Source organism: Bipolaris zeicola (assembly GCF_000523435.1).
Source record: "Bipolaris zeicola 26-R-13 unplaced genomic scaffold scaffold_117, whole genome shotgun sequence".
Lineage (NCBI taxonomy): Eukaryota > Fungi > Ascomycota > Dothideomycetes > Pleosporales > Pleosporaceae > Bipolaris > Bipolaris zeicola.
Genome location: NW_006912166.1, coordinates 1 through 16,751, shown reverse-complemented (window position 1 = coordinate 16,751; position 16,751 = coordinate 1). Strand labels below are relative to the sequence as shown.

Sequence of the window (16,751 nt, the reverse complement as noted above, 5' to 3'; positions counted from 1 at the left end):
GATCGTATAATCACGGGATATACTACTACTATGAATAAACTACATGGTCTTACGCAGATACCACTACCATTGGTCCACACATCAACCATTCCCGTGATGATCGTGTGATTGCCAAGTGACACATAACGCCTTGATACGACGACAATATTCAATGCACGTCTCTTCACACCGTTGTGGCTTGGTCGCACGGCCTGCAACTAGCCACGTGTGCGTGCAAACACCGCCTCACATGAACATGTTCTACTCGCCGGTAAAAGAAGCAAACCCAACGCCAAACACCTTCCAACGCTGCGACTAACCCTGAAACTTTACCTACACATCTACTCGCCTCCCTTTTTTTTCCCCTTTGTATCCATCACCCACAACCATGAATCATCAACTCTCAATAACCATGTTGATCGCAATGCTCCTCCTACCACTCTCCTTTGTCTCGGCCTCCATCACAGACACACCCAAAACACCGCAGAAGAAAGCCTGTGGTTGGGAACTCATGCAGAACCTCAGTGCGTCTCTCTCCCTCCCCACACAGCATCGCCCGGCCTCAACCAAACCAAATCAACCAACCAACTTACCCCTTCTAACCACCCCACTACTACTACTACTACTACTACTACTACTACTATCTTTCTATCTATTATTCAACCTAGGTCTTCTTCTTTTTTGGCTTTCTAACACCCGCACAGACATATCCATAGCTAGTCTGGGTACCTTGTACGCGAAACAGACAGGCGACCGTTCCCTGTGCACCCGCCAGGATGACGGCTCAGAGTACTGCACTTGCATTTATGAGTGTGGGAATGGGGTTTGGAGTTTTCGTTATCAGAGCAAGAGACATCAAGACGACAATGATGATGATCACGAGGATTATGATGAAGAGGAAGATCAAAATACAACTGATGTTAAGGACTGGACTTGGCAACAGGGTTGTGGAAAGTATTGTCATGCTGGTGTGTGTGATGGTCAGGTTTAAGTAGATGATACTATACTATACCACTACTAGGTTTCAACCCATTTTTTTTCTCTTGGGTTATAGTACAGCATGAGGTCATGTCCTATTTCTCTTTTTTCTACGCCGTGTCATTGTTTATTGTGGGACTATATAGGACAAGGTGTTATGTTATTAATAAAATACTAGTTGTTATGATAGATGTTAAGTACTATCATTATGACTATGACTATGACGGATAAACTATAACTAGCTATGGGGGGGAAACTCAAACTTAACCCCGTGACAATAGGAAGAATCCTAATTGGGCAAGAAGAAAAAAACATATCTGACTAGCTATAATGTTCAACTCGCAAAAAAAGAACGACGTTGGCCAGATTCGAACTGACGCTCCCGAAGGAACAAGATTTCTAGTCTTGCGCGATAACCACTCCGCCACAACGCCTTTTGGTTATTCGATGACGTAAGCTAAAATTACCATGTATATTAATACTGTCGGTAGATGGAAACAAGCAGAGAAACTACCCATCACCCTACTCTTCCCCTAATCGAAAAACTGTCCCCTTGCCTTTGTTCCCTTGATCATTCACAGGTACAACACCAATACCCCATCTCCACTGATACGACACACAGCATATTTTTAGCGTTAGGCCTTCCATCTCAACGGTATCTGACGTGTGTACCGAAGAGGCTTTGTCTTCGGGCCTTCCGGTCACCGCCCACCATGGCCCCTGCACAGCCACATCAACAGCTAAGCCTTATACTATGTGCCTGTAAACTATCCTACAGCCTTGCAACGGCTTTCGCAGTCTGTCTCTAGGTGAACATCTTCTGGTTGTTTGTTAATATCCCTATCATCTTTCTTCACGGTATACAAAGGCACGTTATTGAGCTCAGGGGCTGTCAGCATGGTGTATCGTGGCCGGCCGTCTACTGGATGCAAAAAATGTCGTGAGCGTAGAATTAAAGTGCGTACTAGGCCGTGAGCTCGGTCCATCTCAACTGCAAGACACTTACCCAAATGAAACCACAGTGTGATGAACGCCCCGGTGGCTGCGTCAAATGCTCAGATCGCCATTTCCAATGCCCAGGATACGATCGCAACATCGACAACTTCTTCCACGATGAAACAGCCAATGTTCAAGCAAAGGCAAAGAAAGCAAAGGCAAAATCTATTGCGGCCCGCGAAGCTCAGGATGAGATCGAGGCGCGTAATCTGCGGGAGGCTTACCTACACATAATAGCCCAACAATCACCAACACCGGCCGTGACAGCGTCACTAATCGATCAAGGAATTTCCTTTTTCATGTCCTACTATACGCTTGGTGTTGATCAGCCGCCTATACAGTCTGATGAGTACTCGAAACATCTGTCGACGCATGGCTTCCACCCATTGGTCTCCACATCCATGACAGCTCTGGGCATTGCTGGAATAGCAAACCTGTACAGGGATCCTCGCTTAAAGCGTGAAGCCACTCGCTGGTATTTGGATGCCATCAAGATGACCAACGCTGCCATATCGTCGCCTACAGCTGTCACGGCCGATAGCACCCTCGCATCTATCAATCTCTTGGGCATGGTTGAAGCGACTGCCAATGAGACGAGCCTACAAGGGTGGAGCAACCATGTCGAAGGTGCTGCCTCCCTCATCAAGATGCGAGGCATGGACCAGTTTTCAACACCAGCCGGTCAGCGCATGTACCTCCATACTGTTGGGCTTCTTACTATGAACTGCATGGGAAAGGGCATGCCCCTCCCCAAATTTGTTCACGATCTCAACACTGAAGTCATAAAGCATTTAGACACAAGAGATCCTAGAAACCGCTTCTTCTTTCTCCATATCAAAACCATTGACCTTCGAGCACGCATTTTGAGTCAGCAAACACACTCGCTACCCGACATTATAGAGTCAGCGCTTGAGCTCGATAACATCGCGGCCAATATCTTCAAAGACTCAGGCCCAGAATGGGACTACGATATTGTACTATGCGAGAAACGACCAGAAATCTTTGACCACTTCTACCACGTCTATCACACAGCAATAGCTGCTCAGACTTGGAACTGGGTGCGCTACAACAGAATTTACTTTCATGATATTATCCGAAACTGTATACTAGCAGGCTTTGCGTCCACACCACCAGCCCTTGTCGGAGCAAAGTACCATGAGCAACTAGAAACGAGCGTCCGTACCTTGTACAGTTTACAATCGGACATCTTGGCCGGTATGCCGCAATTCCTACATGACGTACCCGGTGAAGTACCAAGCGAAGCGTCCGATCACACTACCAGCAACAACTCAACTCCGACGTCTGTCTCGGATGAACTCAGCGCATCACCAGCAAGCGGAGCTTCCCCCCAAACCCCCCCAAATTCACCTGCAGAGTTCCAGACTGCGCTCAAGACTCTTGATCAAAACTTCAAAGGCATGCCATCAGGCGTCGTCAAAGCCCTCATCGGCACCGGCTCAATCAAAGACCGTCTCCCCATCGTCCGCGTAGCAGGCGGTTACTCAACCGTATGGGCCCTTTATGTCGTACGTCTCCCCTCCCTCCCCTCTACTTCCCACCTTACCAGCCCATCCCTTTTACTAATTTTCTTCCCCCCTCCCTTTCCCACAGGCCGGTTCCATGCCCATCGCCTCCCCCTCTAGCCAAGACTTCGTCGCAAAATGCATGACGCGCGTGCAAAAAGAATTCGGCATCAATCAAGCGCAGGTCTTAGGCCAGGCACTCAAGTTCAAGCGCTACCTCGCTGCAAAGGGCGCCATCCCGTTTAGTATCTGTCCTAAGTATCTACCCCCGGATTCAGAGCCGTATGTACGGCCTAAGACGAGTGTGTGATGCGTGTGTGTAGCAACAGAGAATATAGTATGGGGCGGTTTGTTATGGAAGAAAGTGGGTGTGCGAAGGGAGGCTTGGAATGTGAGGGATGGAGGAGGATGCTATCTACCATGGATGCCGGAGATGAATCGTGGTCAAAGTTTTTCCTCTTTTTTACAACCTGGCTATAGGGCCATCCCTGTTCGATATGTGAAACTTAAAATTCACGTCACGCTTCTTGCGCTTGATATCTTGGTCTATTTTTTTCCTATATGATTGATGACTTGATGGTTTTTCTCATGGAGAAAAAAAAAGGGTTGTAGCAAGGTCATCTTGATTGCATCGAAGGGGAAGTGGAGAAAAGGGGGTTTATGCACGCCTGATTTGTGCGGTACTTTGGTGCGGAAATTAATGGCATGCTGGCGTGTTATGTAGCAATTGAAATAGCAAGTTTTTTCTTCTTCTTTCTGGTTATCATAGCGATTGGAGAGAGAACCTCTTTCATAAGCTCTTTTTGAACTAGATCTTGGGAAAAAGGAGGTGTGGGGAAGGAAGGCCTGAGCATGGATATGCTGAACTACGACTATTTTGGGCTCAGGGAGGCCAATTCGATTGCTCATTATGGCTCATTGATAGGCCTTCGTTGGCCAGACTCCATTACGCGATGTTCGATCTGTTGTTACGACTGCTTGGCCCGGTTTTTTCCGCTCCCGGTCACAACGTTTGGCTGTTTTCTCAACAGACATTTTCTTCAACGGGCTTTTTTTTCCAACGGATGATTTCAAGATCCTGGAAGCATATTTGTACACACAGGGCGCAAGCCAAGAGAACGTTCATGTCGTAGTGTACGGCCGTATACCTCGATATGACAGAATGATTTTGAGCATGAAGATTCGTTGGTGGAATTACTGAGTGAAAGTACTCCTCTTTATTCTGAAGGTTGTTCGATGTGATCAAGCCAACTCCAACATGGCATATCAAGAGCTATGTCCGCCATATTTATGTAAATTTTAGGACGAAGAGGCCTCTTGGCAGCGACGTACGTACAGCATGATGTGGGAAATAACCATTTGGCAGGTTTGCCGGGGAAAACTATAGAGATGGTAGGGCGACCAGTGGAATGGCCTACGCGATGGTGCACAGATGTCAACCTTAAATTAGCCATTTACCGGACGTTGTGCCCCATTTTAAATTGCAAAGGCCCGATCCATTTTCAATATTTACATACTTATGAGCCAAGATACTTAAGGCTGTGCTGATGAGTGCATACGCGTCCAACTAATTCCGCCAACGACACAAGGCAAACTCAGAAACATCTGCTGCCCAGCTCCTGTTGTACTGGTGGGATATCTTAGTATTCTTGGTTCTGTATTGTCTTCATGGTTTGCAGGACGAATTTTAAGGAAAAACACAACAACGGTGTGTTGACTGCTCTTGTCTAGCTTTTACCAGGATCTTGCTTGGCAGGGCGGGTTACGTTGCCCACAGTTTTCGGGTAGCTGCATGCGTCTACGGAACTGACGAGCATGTCCGTGAGCCGTGTTGGGTACAGGTTACATTGGAATTTAAGAATGTGGAACCTTGACGATAGAACGCAAGATCCCCGTCAAAATGAGAACAGCTGTATCCCAAAGCTCGATAACCGAAAGAAGAACCATGTACTTCCAGAATGTTTCCAGTGGCTTGAGGAGCTTTGAGGTCTCCTTGACACGGTTATCACGCGACGTTCCGCAATGGGAAGCGCACGGGACTCGATGGCATATCTGGCTTCGCGAGAACTCGAAACGCCACCTCCTTGACAGCCCACTGCCGCAAAATCTGCTCAGCCAGGCACCTTGGCTATCAGCTGCATGGATAGATGCTGCTGCTCAGCCATGTCCAAGTATCATTGCGACGTTTGATTCACCCAATATCCTTCGGTCCTTCTAAGTAGCAATTCTATGCCACGCGGCCCCAAGAGTCGACACACTGCAGCGTCCAAACATTGAGAAACATGGCTGCTGTTGATGAAACGCCATAAGCCCGTAGGCGGAAACAGATTTTCCTATGCAAATCCAGCCACCAATCTATAATTTCATGGCATTGTGGGATTGCGCCAAACACAACACAAGAATTTGAACCAATCGGAAATTATTCCAGAATCCGGTGTGGAATCAGTCATTCAGATACAGCGCACCGCACGTACTTGGACGAAGCTGGACTAGTCGCATAAAGGCATAGATGAGATGCCGCAGGATCGATAGAGCAGAACTAGAGGCCCCATTGTCTACCCCACCGGTAATACGAGGTCCGCTATGCCAAGATACACTGCGTAGTTTTGAGCTTAAATGAACTTGGTACCGATGGGACACTGACATGGGGAGGGAGGGAGGGAGGAGCGGCGGAACAATCTTCACTTGATCAAGTGTGCATTCTAGCGTGACCACCCGTCCCGTGTCCTGAGTCGCGAGCGACTTGCAATTCAACCGCGAGGAGGTGGCGGAAAATTGCTTGACTGGCCAGGCGTTCTATCTGGAGAGCGGAAATTGTCGCGCGCCTTGGCGTCCCAGATGAACGGGATTGATGTGGACCAGTTTACGGTTTCACTACACAGCTTGGCATCTTTCCACGGGCTAGCGTCGGCGCGGCATTCTGTTTCTAGCCCAAATCGACTTGACCTGTCATGAAGCCCTACATTCCACGAAACAGATGCCATCTGGGAGGCGCGGCGTCCAATCAAGGCACCTCCTCAGGCTTTTTGATTCAGACGCATGATGCGCTGCGCTTTGGTCACGATCCCCACTGGGGAGACATTCCACCGCCTGTACCTGGAACGCCCTCGGAGCAACAATTGCTGGAGAGCGGGAGCGACAATGAAACAGGTATAAGTGCAACAAACACCCCATGAGGAAGAGGGCATCCAACATCAAATCCATTCAGTCCTTCACTTGCTTGACGCATACCACACTCTCTTCATCTTCGACTCGCTTCTATTCGTGCTATATACCACTTTTTCCAAAGCATCCCAAATCAACACACTCTCCATCAAAATGAAGTTCTCCATCGCCGTCATTGCCGCTGCTTCTGGCCTCGTCGCCGCTGGCCCTGCTGCCCCCACCCCCAACGATGCCTTCGCTCTTACCAAGCGCGCCTCTCTCCCCGTCCCCGCCTCCAAGGGATCCGTTACCCTTAAGGCACCTCAGTCCGTCAGTGGCACCTTCGATGGTGGCATGAAGACCTACGGCCGTGGTGTCAGCTGCACTGGTCAGGTTGAGGGTGGCGACAAGGACGCCGTCTTCACCGTCAAGAACGGTGGTACTCTCAAGAACGTCATCATTGGAAAGGACCAGATCGAGGGTGTCCACTGCGAGGGTTCTTGCACTATCGAGGTAGGATATTTGTCTGTTCCGTGCAAGAATGATTAGCTAATTTCAACTAGAACGTCTGGTGGGTCGACGTTTGCGAGGATGCTCTCAGTCTCAAGGGTGACGGTAACGCCGTAGTCAGGGGCGGAGGTGCCCAGGCTGCCTCTGACAAGGTTGTCCAGCACAACGGAAAGGGTACGGTTACCATTGACGGCTTCAGTAAGTTTACCCCCTACTTTCTCATCATCTAGAATTCCAAATGCTAACCAATCCTAGCCGTCGTTGACTTCGGCAAGCTCTACCGTGCTTGCGGCAACTGCAAGAACAGCGTCACCCGCAACGTTGTCGTCAAGAACGTCAAGGCCTACAACGGAAAGGTCCTGACTGGCATCAACCCCAACTTCGGTGACAGCTCTACCATCTCCAACACCTGCGCTACCTCCGTCAAGACCATCTGCGAGGAGTTCAAGGGTACCACTCCCGGAAATGAGCCTTCCTCCGTCTCCAAGGGTCCTTCCGCCAACTGCAAGTACACCGCTTCCGCTATCAAGACTTGCTAGACGCCTTATACTCGCGGTTGGTAGTAGGGTAGATGTGAGCCTGGAGAGTTTGAGACGTTGGTCTGGACTTTTGGATTTTGGATTCTTAGTGTATATACTACTTCTTTCTCAGCACATATTAATACATGCCGTGCATGTTTTTTCAAATATCAAAAGAACACAACCTCTGCTTCGTTTGTTTACTGATGCTACTTTCTACTCGACTATCTGAACGTGCCACGAACAGCTGATGTTATTACTAGCTCGTCCGGCTTATTTGATTTACCACAACGCGCGTCTTATAAGGCCCGAATACAATCCAGCTCGCGTGCAGGACGGAGGAATACCAAGACAAGTCTTGGATTAGTCTTGGCGGCTTAATTTATTAGCACCCCACGGGGTCTTTTTTCACGCCACTTGTTTAATCTATCTCATGTACGCTTTGTCGTGACCTGGCTGATTCTATAGTCCCTGATAAAACCTAGTTTCCCTTTTTGGGTTCAGGATTTGCAATACACGTTCGGATCGGGATGCGCCTTTACCACCGTACTATCACTCTGAGGAAAGGATGTGCGAGCGTATAGATTCAGTCGGAATTATTCTGACCATCGGGACGAAGCATCTGCCCAGTGTTGTGGTAGATGTTAGTTCCGCACATCGCGGGACCTTGATCAGCGAGGTAACAAGCAATGCTTGGGTACCCTTGTTTGGGAGGCGGGGAGAGCTGCCGAATACGAATACGGTTGGTAAGTAGGTAAGCTCTTGGCATGCAAATACGGTCGTTGCGAGAGTCTGGGAACGCGACTTATTATGGAGAGCGGGATACAGCCGAGAGGCTTTTCCGCCTGTGCTTCGAATATGTGCGCTTTGTAAGATATGATTGGATGTATGATGAATCAAATCGGAATTGAAGTGTCTTTGAACTATACTGCGTATTCTCTATATACCAAAAGCAACTACCGACCAAGAATCGATACGTTAAGACAGGTGCCGTGGCTCTGGAAAATAGTGCTTCTGACATATTCACGTGATCTTCTGAGTAGCGCAGCTATCCCATCTATACCTGCCATTGAGGATCACAATGTTGTCTCACCTCTCGAGCGGCTCGCACAGTGAAAACTAAGTTTTGAGCTGCTTCGATTGCCTCACAGTGATCTTGATGACGAACAATGATCTTGATAATGCACAATTTATCTTGATAATGAACAGTAATCTTGGTGAACAGTGAGGAACCACGATGAGTGTTTTCACCTGTCGAACCTGCTTCCCCATAAGTATATTTACCTGTTGAATTTGCTTCCTACGAAATGAGCAATACCAACACAATAACCAACTGTTCAACCACCTACTACCACCTATTATTACTTTCAGTATATACTGAGTAATCTCGAGTAGATGATATCACCAGAGGATACTTGAAGCAACTATATACCCATAAACCCCGAGACTTTCGACACATATATACAATCATTTGTCGACCACATAGGACGACTATCCAACCGACCCGAACGACATGTTCAATATATACATCATCAGAAAACCCATGCACTGGACTGGCTCAAAGGGCGACGTCAGGAACTGGAAGAAGGATATATGGATGATTCTATCCTGCTGTTCGAGCAAGCAACTGCATTTGGCAAGCTCATATGCTGTTACGCCCAACTCGGATCAGCCTTCTATACGGAACTCCTCACAAAGTTTTGTATAAAACACTTCATCAACAAGCCAACAACCCAGCCGACCATTCGTATTCACTGAAGGGGCGCATGGTGACATTGTGGCGTTTGCTGATATCACGAGATATCCGATTCACTCGAAGTTCTGTTTGCAACCTTGAGGTAGAGGTGCCACGCGTCCTCAATTTCACCTTCGAAAACCCACATTCACTCCGTTTGTGGGAGGATATATATTTTGATCTCAGCCTCTATCCCGTTCTTTACACTACTGACAGACGAACCCGCAGAACCCGCAGTCGAACCTCTAGAGCCTTAGATTCTGGGATACTAACAGGAAAGACGCGGCTAACTTTGCGATATACACAGGCTCACTTCTCCATCGAACAGCAACAATCACATCATGTCGGACAAAGACCTCGATTGTAGCTTTGCCGAGGATACTCTCAGCAAAGCGGGTGACACGATGCCTATCGACACCTTGCTTCAACCTTCTACTATCCAGTCTCATTCGGGCAACGCCCATTCTAATTTCAACGAGAACCCCCCGGCAAGCCCGAGCCTCCACCTGAAGCCTATATGTCGCCCCAAGCCTGCCACCTCTGCATGCCTCGACAAAAATCTCGTTGAAGCCAACGGCCTCTACTTCCAGAATATGGCTGACGCAGAGGCTGTCATGAACAACGTTCAGTGGCTTGCACCAGTATTCGACAGCACTATCCCACAGACTGACAAAGACCATCAGAATGTAGTCAGGAAGCTCGTGTCGGCTTTCAAAGACATGTCCATGGCTAAGGATACTGCAGAGAACGCTTACCGCAAACGGTTAACCCCAGGCGAAGCGTCGTACTACCAGGATTGGGCAATCGAGGCATGTGCTTGGGATGTCATTGTGAGTCAACGATTGTGAAACTATATAGAAGTCTTACTGATCATGCCGCGTAGCGGATGGCCAAATCTATACACACCGATGGCTTCAGGGTTCCGATTTACGACAAGAACCTGGTCAATCACATCGGTCAAACTCAGGAGTGGACTTTTGGGGAGCGCATCGAATGGATCTGCACTGTTCTCAGGGTATGATACTCGTTTGTGTACGGCAAACGGCATGCTGACTGTTACTATAGACATCCAAGAACGTCGCTGCTAACCTCATGGTATGTTCGCACTGGTCTATATAGTGCTGACCCAAGTTGCTAATGCCATTATAGAAGAACGAAAAGGCATGGAACATCATCGGTGCACCTCATAAGATGTACCAGAGCACATTGACCAATACCGTTGCCAACGCCAACCGCGGAGCATGGGTCAAGAGCGGCCGTCAAGCAGACACTGAGCATCAAGCTCGTGTCAGCAAGCGTAGGAAGACGATCAATTCCTCGGACGACCAGAAGGATGGCATCGGCAATGCTTCTGACACGGGCAACGGAGCCTCGAAGCCACAGAGCGACGCAGTCACTCAGCTCGGTAAGCACAATGGCCATTAAAATTATACTGATTACTATATCTAACGATTCTGCCAACCGCTCAGCTGAGTATAGGAAGCTCATGTATACACCTGTCACTCCTCCCTCACCATCGAACGACGCGACGACCACTCCACAGACACCGGTCTCTTCTCCCCCGTTGAACGACGCGACGACGCCTACCCCACCGGCACCAATCCGCTCTTCAGATCGTTCATTCTCGTCCTTCACAGACTACGAACGTGACGCCGAGATCATTGCCCTCATGCATGGACCACTGCCAAAGGGCGACGACGAAGAGAAGCGCGGCACCAAGCGACGGTACAAAAAAACCACCATCAACAAGAACGACATCGTTGGGGGATCCAGCAGTGCAAAGAATACGTCCAGCAACACTATCAACAAGAACGACATTGTTGAGGAGGCTGCCGGTACGAAGAATACTTTCGGCAGGGTATATAAGAAATTAGCTACCTTTCCTCTCGCTTCCCGTACGAAAGATGGGTCCGGCTCCGCAAGTTCGCACGAAGATACCTCTTCCAACAACGAGGGCAGCTCATCTTAGCTCAGCGATCGAGACGATGGTTGCTATGACGATTGCAAGGACGTTGGCTTCACTGCGTGGTGCTCACTGAGCAACACAGCTGGCTCACTAGTTTGATACTGACGCATGAGCGTCGCTTCAGCACACATACTTGCATGGATTGTCAGAGGGTACATAGAATGTTGGGGCTTGCTAGTTGGGCGCTTTGATGTCCTGGATTCTTACGAGAATGCGTGCGTGCGACTCATGGGTTAGTAGATCTACGTGCATGAGTCGCAGGCCTACGGTTGAATGCTCCACTACTTCCATAGCATCGGCACCTATAGTGCACATCATTACATGATGCCCAGTAGCATGTTTACACATTGCTCGAGTCTAGGATAGAATATACTGGACAGTCTAACAAATTGCCATGTAAAAAGCTTATGCGATTCCCCTTCTTGTTCTCCTTGTGCTTCGCGGTCCAATCATGCCACCCTCTCCCTTTACTCCCTGCGTCTTGAGGCTAGCAACGAGAATCTCGACAGCGTTGAACGAGTCAATCGGACCCAGACCCTCCGTCTTTCCGTCGAGCATCGCCGTTGCAGCCCGACTAACAATAGCTTTTGCTTCCAGACTGACTTCTGGCAGTATCTCCGCCGTCGCACCCAACCACCTCGCTAACAGACCCTTGAACGAGACCTGATCGGTATTACAGGCCTCCTCTCCCTCTTTACCCTCACACTTTTCCTCCCACAGGGACCCAGTCTCGTGATTAACAAACGTGCGGTTTGCGGATTGGATAAAGCCTCTTGTCCTCTGGACCCATTTTGCGTCGCCAGTCTGTACCGCCATGACTGCGCTGCCGTACATGTACACGCCGACGTTGTAACTCCACTTGTTGTGGTTCAGATCCGCACATCCATTCTTCTCGTCGGTGCCGTCAAATACGTCGAACTGATCGCTCACAAGCCCCACATGCAGGCTCCAATCGTACACCTTCTCTGCCCACTCTTGAGCTTCCTTGGCGGCAGTTTCGTTGGTAGCTGCCGATAGTTTTCCCAGGCGTGCAGCAAGTTGGAACATCAAGCCGTTGGAAATGCTGTTTTTGTAAAAGAAGCCGTCGTTGCCGTCGCCCTTTGCAATCTTCCAGCCTAGACCGCCTTTGCATCCTGCTGCCCCCTTCTTCTCGTTACCCCATCGTTCTCTCTGCTGCGCAAAGACGTTGCGCGCAAGGTCGATCCATGGTACACTTCCTGGGGCCTCGGGGAATTTGAGCTCAGCTGCCGTGGCAGCAGCAAGGGCCCACCATGTCTGGTCGTCGTTACCGGTGGCATCGATGGTGAGGAAGTCATTGGTTGGTGTCGCTTGGCTGAGAATGGTTTGTTCGAGTAGTGGTTCATATTGGCGGTCTCCGGTCACATCGGTATATGTAAGCAGCGCATCGACGGCACAGCCAGATTGCCACCACCAAAATGGTTGGGGAAACAAAGCGAGATTTGGGTTGGGAAAGCTGGCTTTGAGGGATCCTGCGACACGTGGGGCTGTAGCGAGTAATGTGGCAGGCGCTGGTGCTGGTGGTTGAGAAGCAATCGCTGCGGATTGAAGAACGACGGTTATGGCGTTGGCAAAATTGGGTGGTATCATATTGGTTAGAATAATAACAAAAAACAATAAAAAAATAAATTGTAGGTAAATTTCGTGAAAAGGTAAGGAATGAGGTTGCAGCAACGACCTTGCGCAGTGAAATGAATGTAGTGTGGCACGCAGTACCAAAGGCTTCAAAGGAATGTGAAGTAAAGAACGGAAAACGTCGAAAACGACGAGGCAGAGGCCGTTAAGAAAAACGAGTGATTCGCAAACCAAGACAAGTGGAAGGAAGGACGGAGCGAGCGGTAGGACCCAGTCAAATCATTGCCACAGAAGGATTCGACTCAGCCTACTGATACTAAGCCACACCACTGCATATCTCCTTTTTCATGGCACGGATTCTAGAATTCGGTTCGACATCATAGGCCATCCACTTAAATTTGAACGCGTCGTACTGCTAATTAGCACTGCTGAGTTGTCTCCACCCACACATCCCACTTTATGGCCGAAGGCTGTGGCCAGCTCTTATCGCCAAATCAATGCACACGCATGCGTTGTGCAACAAGAGATTTTCCCATCTTCCTATTCGCATATCCGTATCTTTCGCCCACGTTGCCGAGCGTATACCCCTGATTTTCAGGTAGCGACCCAGTTTTATGTCGTTAGATCCCTGTACAGCCGAGCCAAATCCTGAAACACGCCATGCCATGTACCCGCTGAGGCGTGATTGGCTGCATGTGCAAAATTCCTGAGGTGTCCAACGGTATCCAAATAAAGAAACCTCTCCGATTTGGACGGACGAAACCGTTGAAAGCCAGATCAAGATTGTGTGTTTATGCTGAGTTGCTGACATGCGTATGCTCCGGCAGGGCGTGGTAGGGTGTTGTTAATGTGTGCAAGTGGTGATGGCAAACCATGTACACAATCAGAATTCGCGATGCGCTTTATGATTGCATTGATCTACGACCGTATGAATATGTCGATCGTCATATGTACGTAGAGGTTTCTGGAGTGACGAGGGCAGATATAATACTTCTGGCCGGTTATTCATAGCGCAGGAACGCGACACCCTTGCTCTTATCGATAACTTGTAACCCACGCGTTCTATTAGCGGGATTGTTGTTTAAGCAGATGAGTTCCTGGTGTCCTCGTGTTTGCGCATTGTTTCGGTGGATTGATTCGCGTGTAGTTGGCCACGGACCAAACTGCTGAAGATTGTTAGCACTGCTCCATGTTCCGATCAATACGCCATACCATCGTGCCTATCGAACACTGTTTCTTCCATCACAACTTTGTTCTGTGAGCCTCGCAGTTCAATGCATTACGGGAGCTTCGCAAAGCATTGTCGCCTTCCCATAATTGGCACGTTAGGCATCTCCACTCTGCCCTTACGCTTTTCTCCTCCTCTTACATCCGAGCATGGAAGTAAATGTCGCTGTAACTGACTGATTGAAACCGATTGTTAATGGAGTAGCTGCAGTGGGTAGTAATGGGTGTGCGACAAGTGGACGAGACGTGTCATCTAAACCGAGCCAGGCGCCATGGCATCGTGGCACGGTTAAAGGGCCGAGATGAATAACATGTAGTCACTATCTGCCGTGCCGAGGGTCCAACTCCACGGTCATGGCACGGGAAGGCGTAAGCTCCGAGGATGCTACACTGAGAAAACAAAAGCAACTTGGTGAGAGCAGCTTGGCTGATAAGATAAGAACTATGTCGTCATCGTGCTACTGAACATCCTCAGCTTCAAGCCATCACCTTCAGACCTGGCAACTTGAAAAAGAGACAGATTTACCCGCATGTAGCCTCTTCCCGAGTATCTCAAAGACTACGTGCCACACTACACTATGGCTAGTTGCGCAATCTTCCACAGCATGGTACCTTCAGATCTATAATAGATCTGGCTCCCGACACGATCCGGCGGTTAGCCATTAAGCGGGAAATCTACAAGCCCCCCTCTCCAAAAACAACTAAGCGCGATCGCATCGAATCTACAGTTTGCACGATCATCTTGCTTCGATCGGATTATGCGGGGAACACCCCCTCTATGCGGCTGCTGGCTTACAACCACGCACGAGTAACACCGATGGAGCCAATGGAGCTCTCATAATGACGTCGCGGAGCATGCATGTTGGACCAGGAAGTAGTTCCCAACAAATATGATTTAAAAAGGACGGGTGGAGGAGGGTATTTGGGAACTGGAATTAACTAGTTGAGTTTGTACACTGCGCTTCCAACGTGCGAAATTGATTCAACCTTTCCTTGACAAACATGCCTTCCATGAACTCTACCGTACGTGCTTTCCGCTGAGAAAGCCAACCAAGATACATGTCTCGTAAGAGAAAGGGTCTAACAATAGTGCCAGGTCTTCCACGCATATGCGTATGGCACGGCATTCTGGTACGGCCTGCGTGGCTTGTGTCGTGTATACGACCCCATAATGGTCATCGGATGTACGTATACAAACCCCCTTTCAACCAGAAAACCTCCTCCAATCCACACCAAACTAACAATAATGTCCAAGGGTTCCGTCCCCCCTCGCAACTGAACCTCGCACCCAACGACCTCGAAACATACAACGTGCGCAACGACGGCTGGTGCCTCATCACACTCGCTCTAGTCCTCATTTCCCTCACCAACGCCGTACCGTTTACCGCGGAGTCGGCGAAGAAGTTTTCGTCGGTGCCGTATGCTAAAGCGATTGTCGCGGCGACGATCTTTCACCACGTCGCGACGGGTATCGGTGCGTACCAGCATTATAAGTTGCCGAGTCATTACAACACCAGCATGGGCATTGGCGTTTGGGGCAACATTTGGTTGTCACTTACTGGGTTGTTTACGCTGGCTTTGCTGCAGAGCGATGCGGGAGATATGTCTGTTAAGCGGGCTGCGCAGAAAGTGAAATAAGTGGGCCGATGCCTTTGAGAGACCCTCAAGTTGGAGAGGCAGTAGAGTTAAAAGTCGGTGATTGGAATGTAAAGCAGTGGCATGGTAGCCTTTCACTGCGGCTAGGGAAGAAGAGTAAGAGAGAGTACGGGGTTGTACAGCTAGTTGCTCTAATAACAAAGTCTGAATCGCATAACCAGATATAACATATCAACATTAATATGCAAAAAAGAACATATCTGCACTTCATCTCCTCACCACACCCTCTCACACACACCCCAGCAACTCCCCACACCCCTCCACATACCCCCTAAACTTCCACCCCTCCCTCTTCATACCACACGGCGTACAATACCCATCATAACCCTGATACACCATCTGCAGCCTACACCTCGCCGACTGGCGATAAGGCACAACGCCCACCTGACCGAGATAGTACGGCTCGTTAATCCGGTTCAGCGCCCTGCGCACATCGCGGCATGGTTGGGCTTGGATGTAATTGTGGTGGTTGCAGTGGAGCCAGTGTTTGTCAATGTCTTTGCACATTGTTTTCTTTTCTTTTTTCTTTAGTGGTATCTAACTTTTGAATTCTGTCATATTGGTTTCTCAAATGTCTGGGATTTCGGTGAAGGGGGGCAAGATTTTGGTGTGGCCCTTGGAGAGAATAAAGTAAAAGTGTGGGGTCAACTTGGATCTATATATATATAGGTGAATCTTTTTTTTTGGAGGTAAAACTTTTTTTTCCTCTTTTCCCACATTTATAAGCATTAGGGGAGATGCAATGGAGGCGATTTGTTCCGGGGGTAAATTGGTCTTCTTGCACGGTTGTGTAGCATTAGGATGCGAAAATCGTTGGTCGTGGGGAAGAGGGAGCGCTCAGGCCAATCGCTGCTACTATCATGTTATGTCTCTCCAAATCTTTGGAAAAAAGGGGAGAGATGCCTCGTACGTCAGACCCCCCCCCC

At 49.0% G+C, this 16,751-nt stretch overlaps 7 protein-coding genes across 7 annotated transcripts; 6 read left to right on the top strand and 1 right to left on the bottom strand.

Moving 5' to 3' along the window:
* Positions 1–403: 403 nt before the first annotated feature.
* COCCADRAFT_100623 (uncharacterized protein) lies at positions 404–970 on the top strand (the record flags this gene model as incomplete). The annotated part of the gene is made up of 2 exons (XM_007715821.1): positions 404–503; positions 684–970. The coding sequence occupies 2 exons, from the start codon at positions 404–406 to the stop codon at positions 968–970; spliced, it is 387 nt and encodes a 128-aa protein (XP_007714011.1).
* Positions 971–1,967: 997 nt separating this feature from the next.
* On the top strand, positions 1,968–3,786 carry COCCADRAFT_27631 (uncharacterized protein; the record flags this gene model as incomplete). The annotated part of the gene is made up of 2 exons (XM_007715811.1): positions 1,968–3,479; positions 3,565–3,786. The coding sequence occupies 2 exons, from the start codon at positions 1,968–1,970 to the stop codon at positions 3,784–3,786; spliced, it is 1,734 nt and encodes a 577-aa protein (XP_007714001.1).
* A 3,008-nt stretch (positions 3,787–6,794) lies between these two features.
* COCCADRAFT_100657 (polysaccharide lyase family 3 protein) lies at positions 6,795–7,669 on the top strand (the record flags this gene model as incomplete). Its single annotated transcript, XM_007715820.1, has 3 exons — positions 6,795–7,133; positions 7,184–7,328; positions 7,386–7,669. The coding sequence occupies 3 exons, from the start codon at positions 6,795–6,797 to the stop codon at positions 7,667–7,669; spliced, it is 768 nt and encodes a 255-aa protein (XP_007714010.1).
* Positions 7,670–9,787: 2,118 nt separating this feature from the next.
* Positions 9,788–10,808, top strand: COCCADRAFT_38248 (uncharacterized protein; the record flags this gene model as incomplete). The annotated part of the gene is made up of 4 exons (XM_007715819.1): positions 9,788–10,213; positions 10,267–10,398; positions 10,449–10,478; positions 10,533–10,808. The coding sequence occupies 4 exons, from the start codon at positions 9,788–9,790 to the stop codon at positions 10,806–10,808; spliced, it is 864 nt and encodes a 287-aa protein (XP_007714009.1).
* Positions 10,809–11,754: 946 nt separating this feature from the next.
* COCCADRAFT_38247 (glycoside hydrolase family 76 protein) lies at positions 11,755–12,957 on the bottom strand (the record flags this gene model as incomplete). The annotated part of the gene is made up of 1 exon (XM_007715818.1): positions 11,755–12,957. One exon carries the CDS (start codon positions 12,955–12,957, stop codon positions 11,755–11,757), a length of 1,203 nt encoding a protein of 400 aa, XP_007714008.1.
* A 1,566-nt stretch (positions 12,958–14,523) lies between these two features.
* COCCADRAFT_27627 (uncharacterized protein) lies at positions 14,524–15,010 on the top strand (the record flags this gene model as incomplete). The annotated part of the gene is made up of 3 exons (XM_007715810.1): positions 14,524–14,538; positions 14,645–14,716; positions 14,756–15,010. 3 exons carry the CDS (start codon positions 14,524–14,526, stop codon positions 15,008–15,010), a joined length of 342 nt encoding a protein of 113 aa, XP_007714000.1.
* Positions 15,011–15,171: 161 nt separating this feature from the next.
* Positions 15,172–15,807, top strand: COCCADRAFT_100624 (uncharacterized protein; the record flags this gene model as incomplete). Its single annotated transcript, XM_007715817.1, has 3 exons — positions 15,172–15,192; positions 15,266–15,353; positions 15,425–15,807. The coding sequence occupies 3 exons, from the start codon at positions 15,172–15,174 to the stop codon at positions 15,805–15,807; spliced, it is 492 nt and encodes a 163-aa protein (XP_007714007.1).
* Positions 15,808–16,751: the final 944 nt, after the last annotated feature.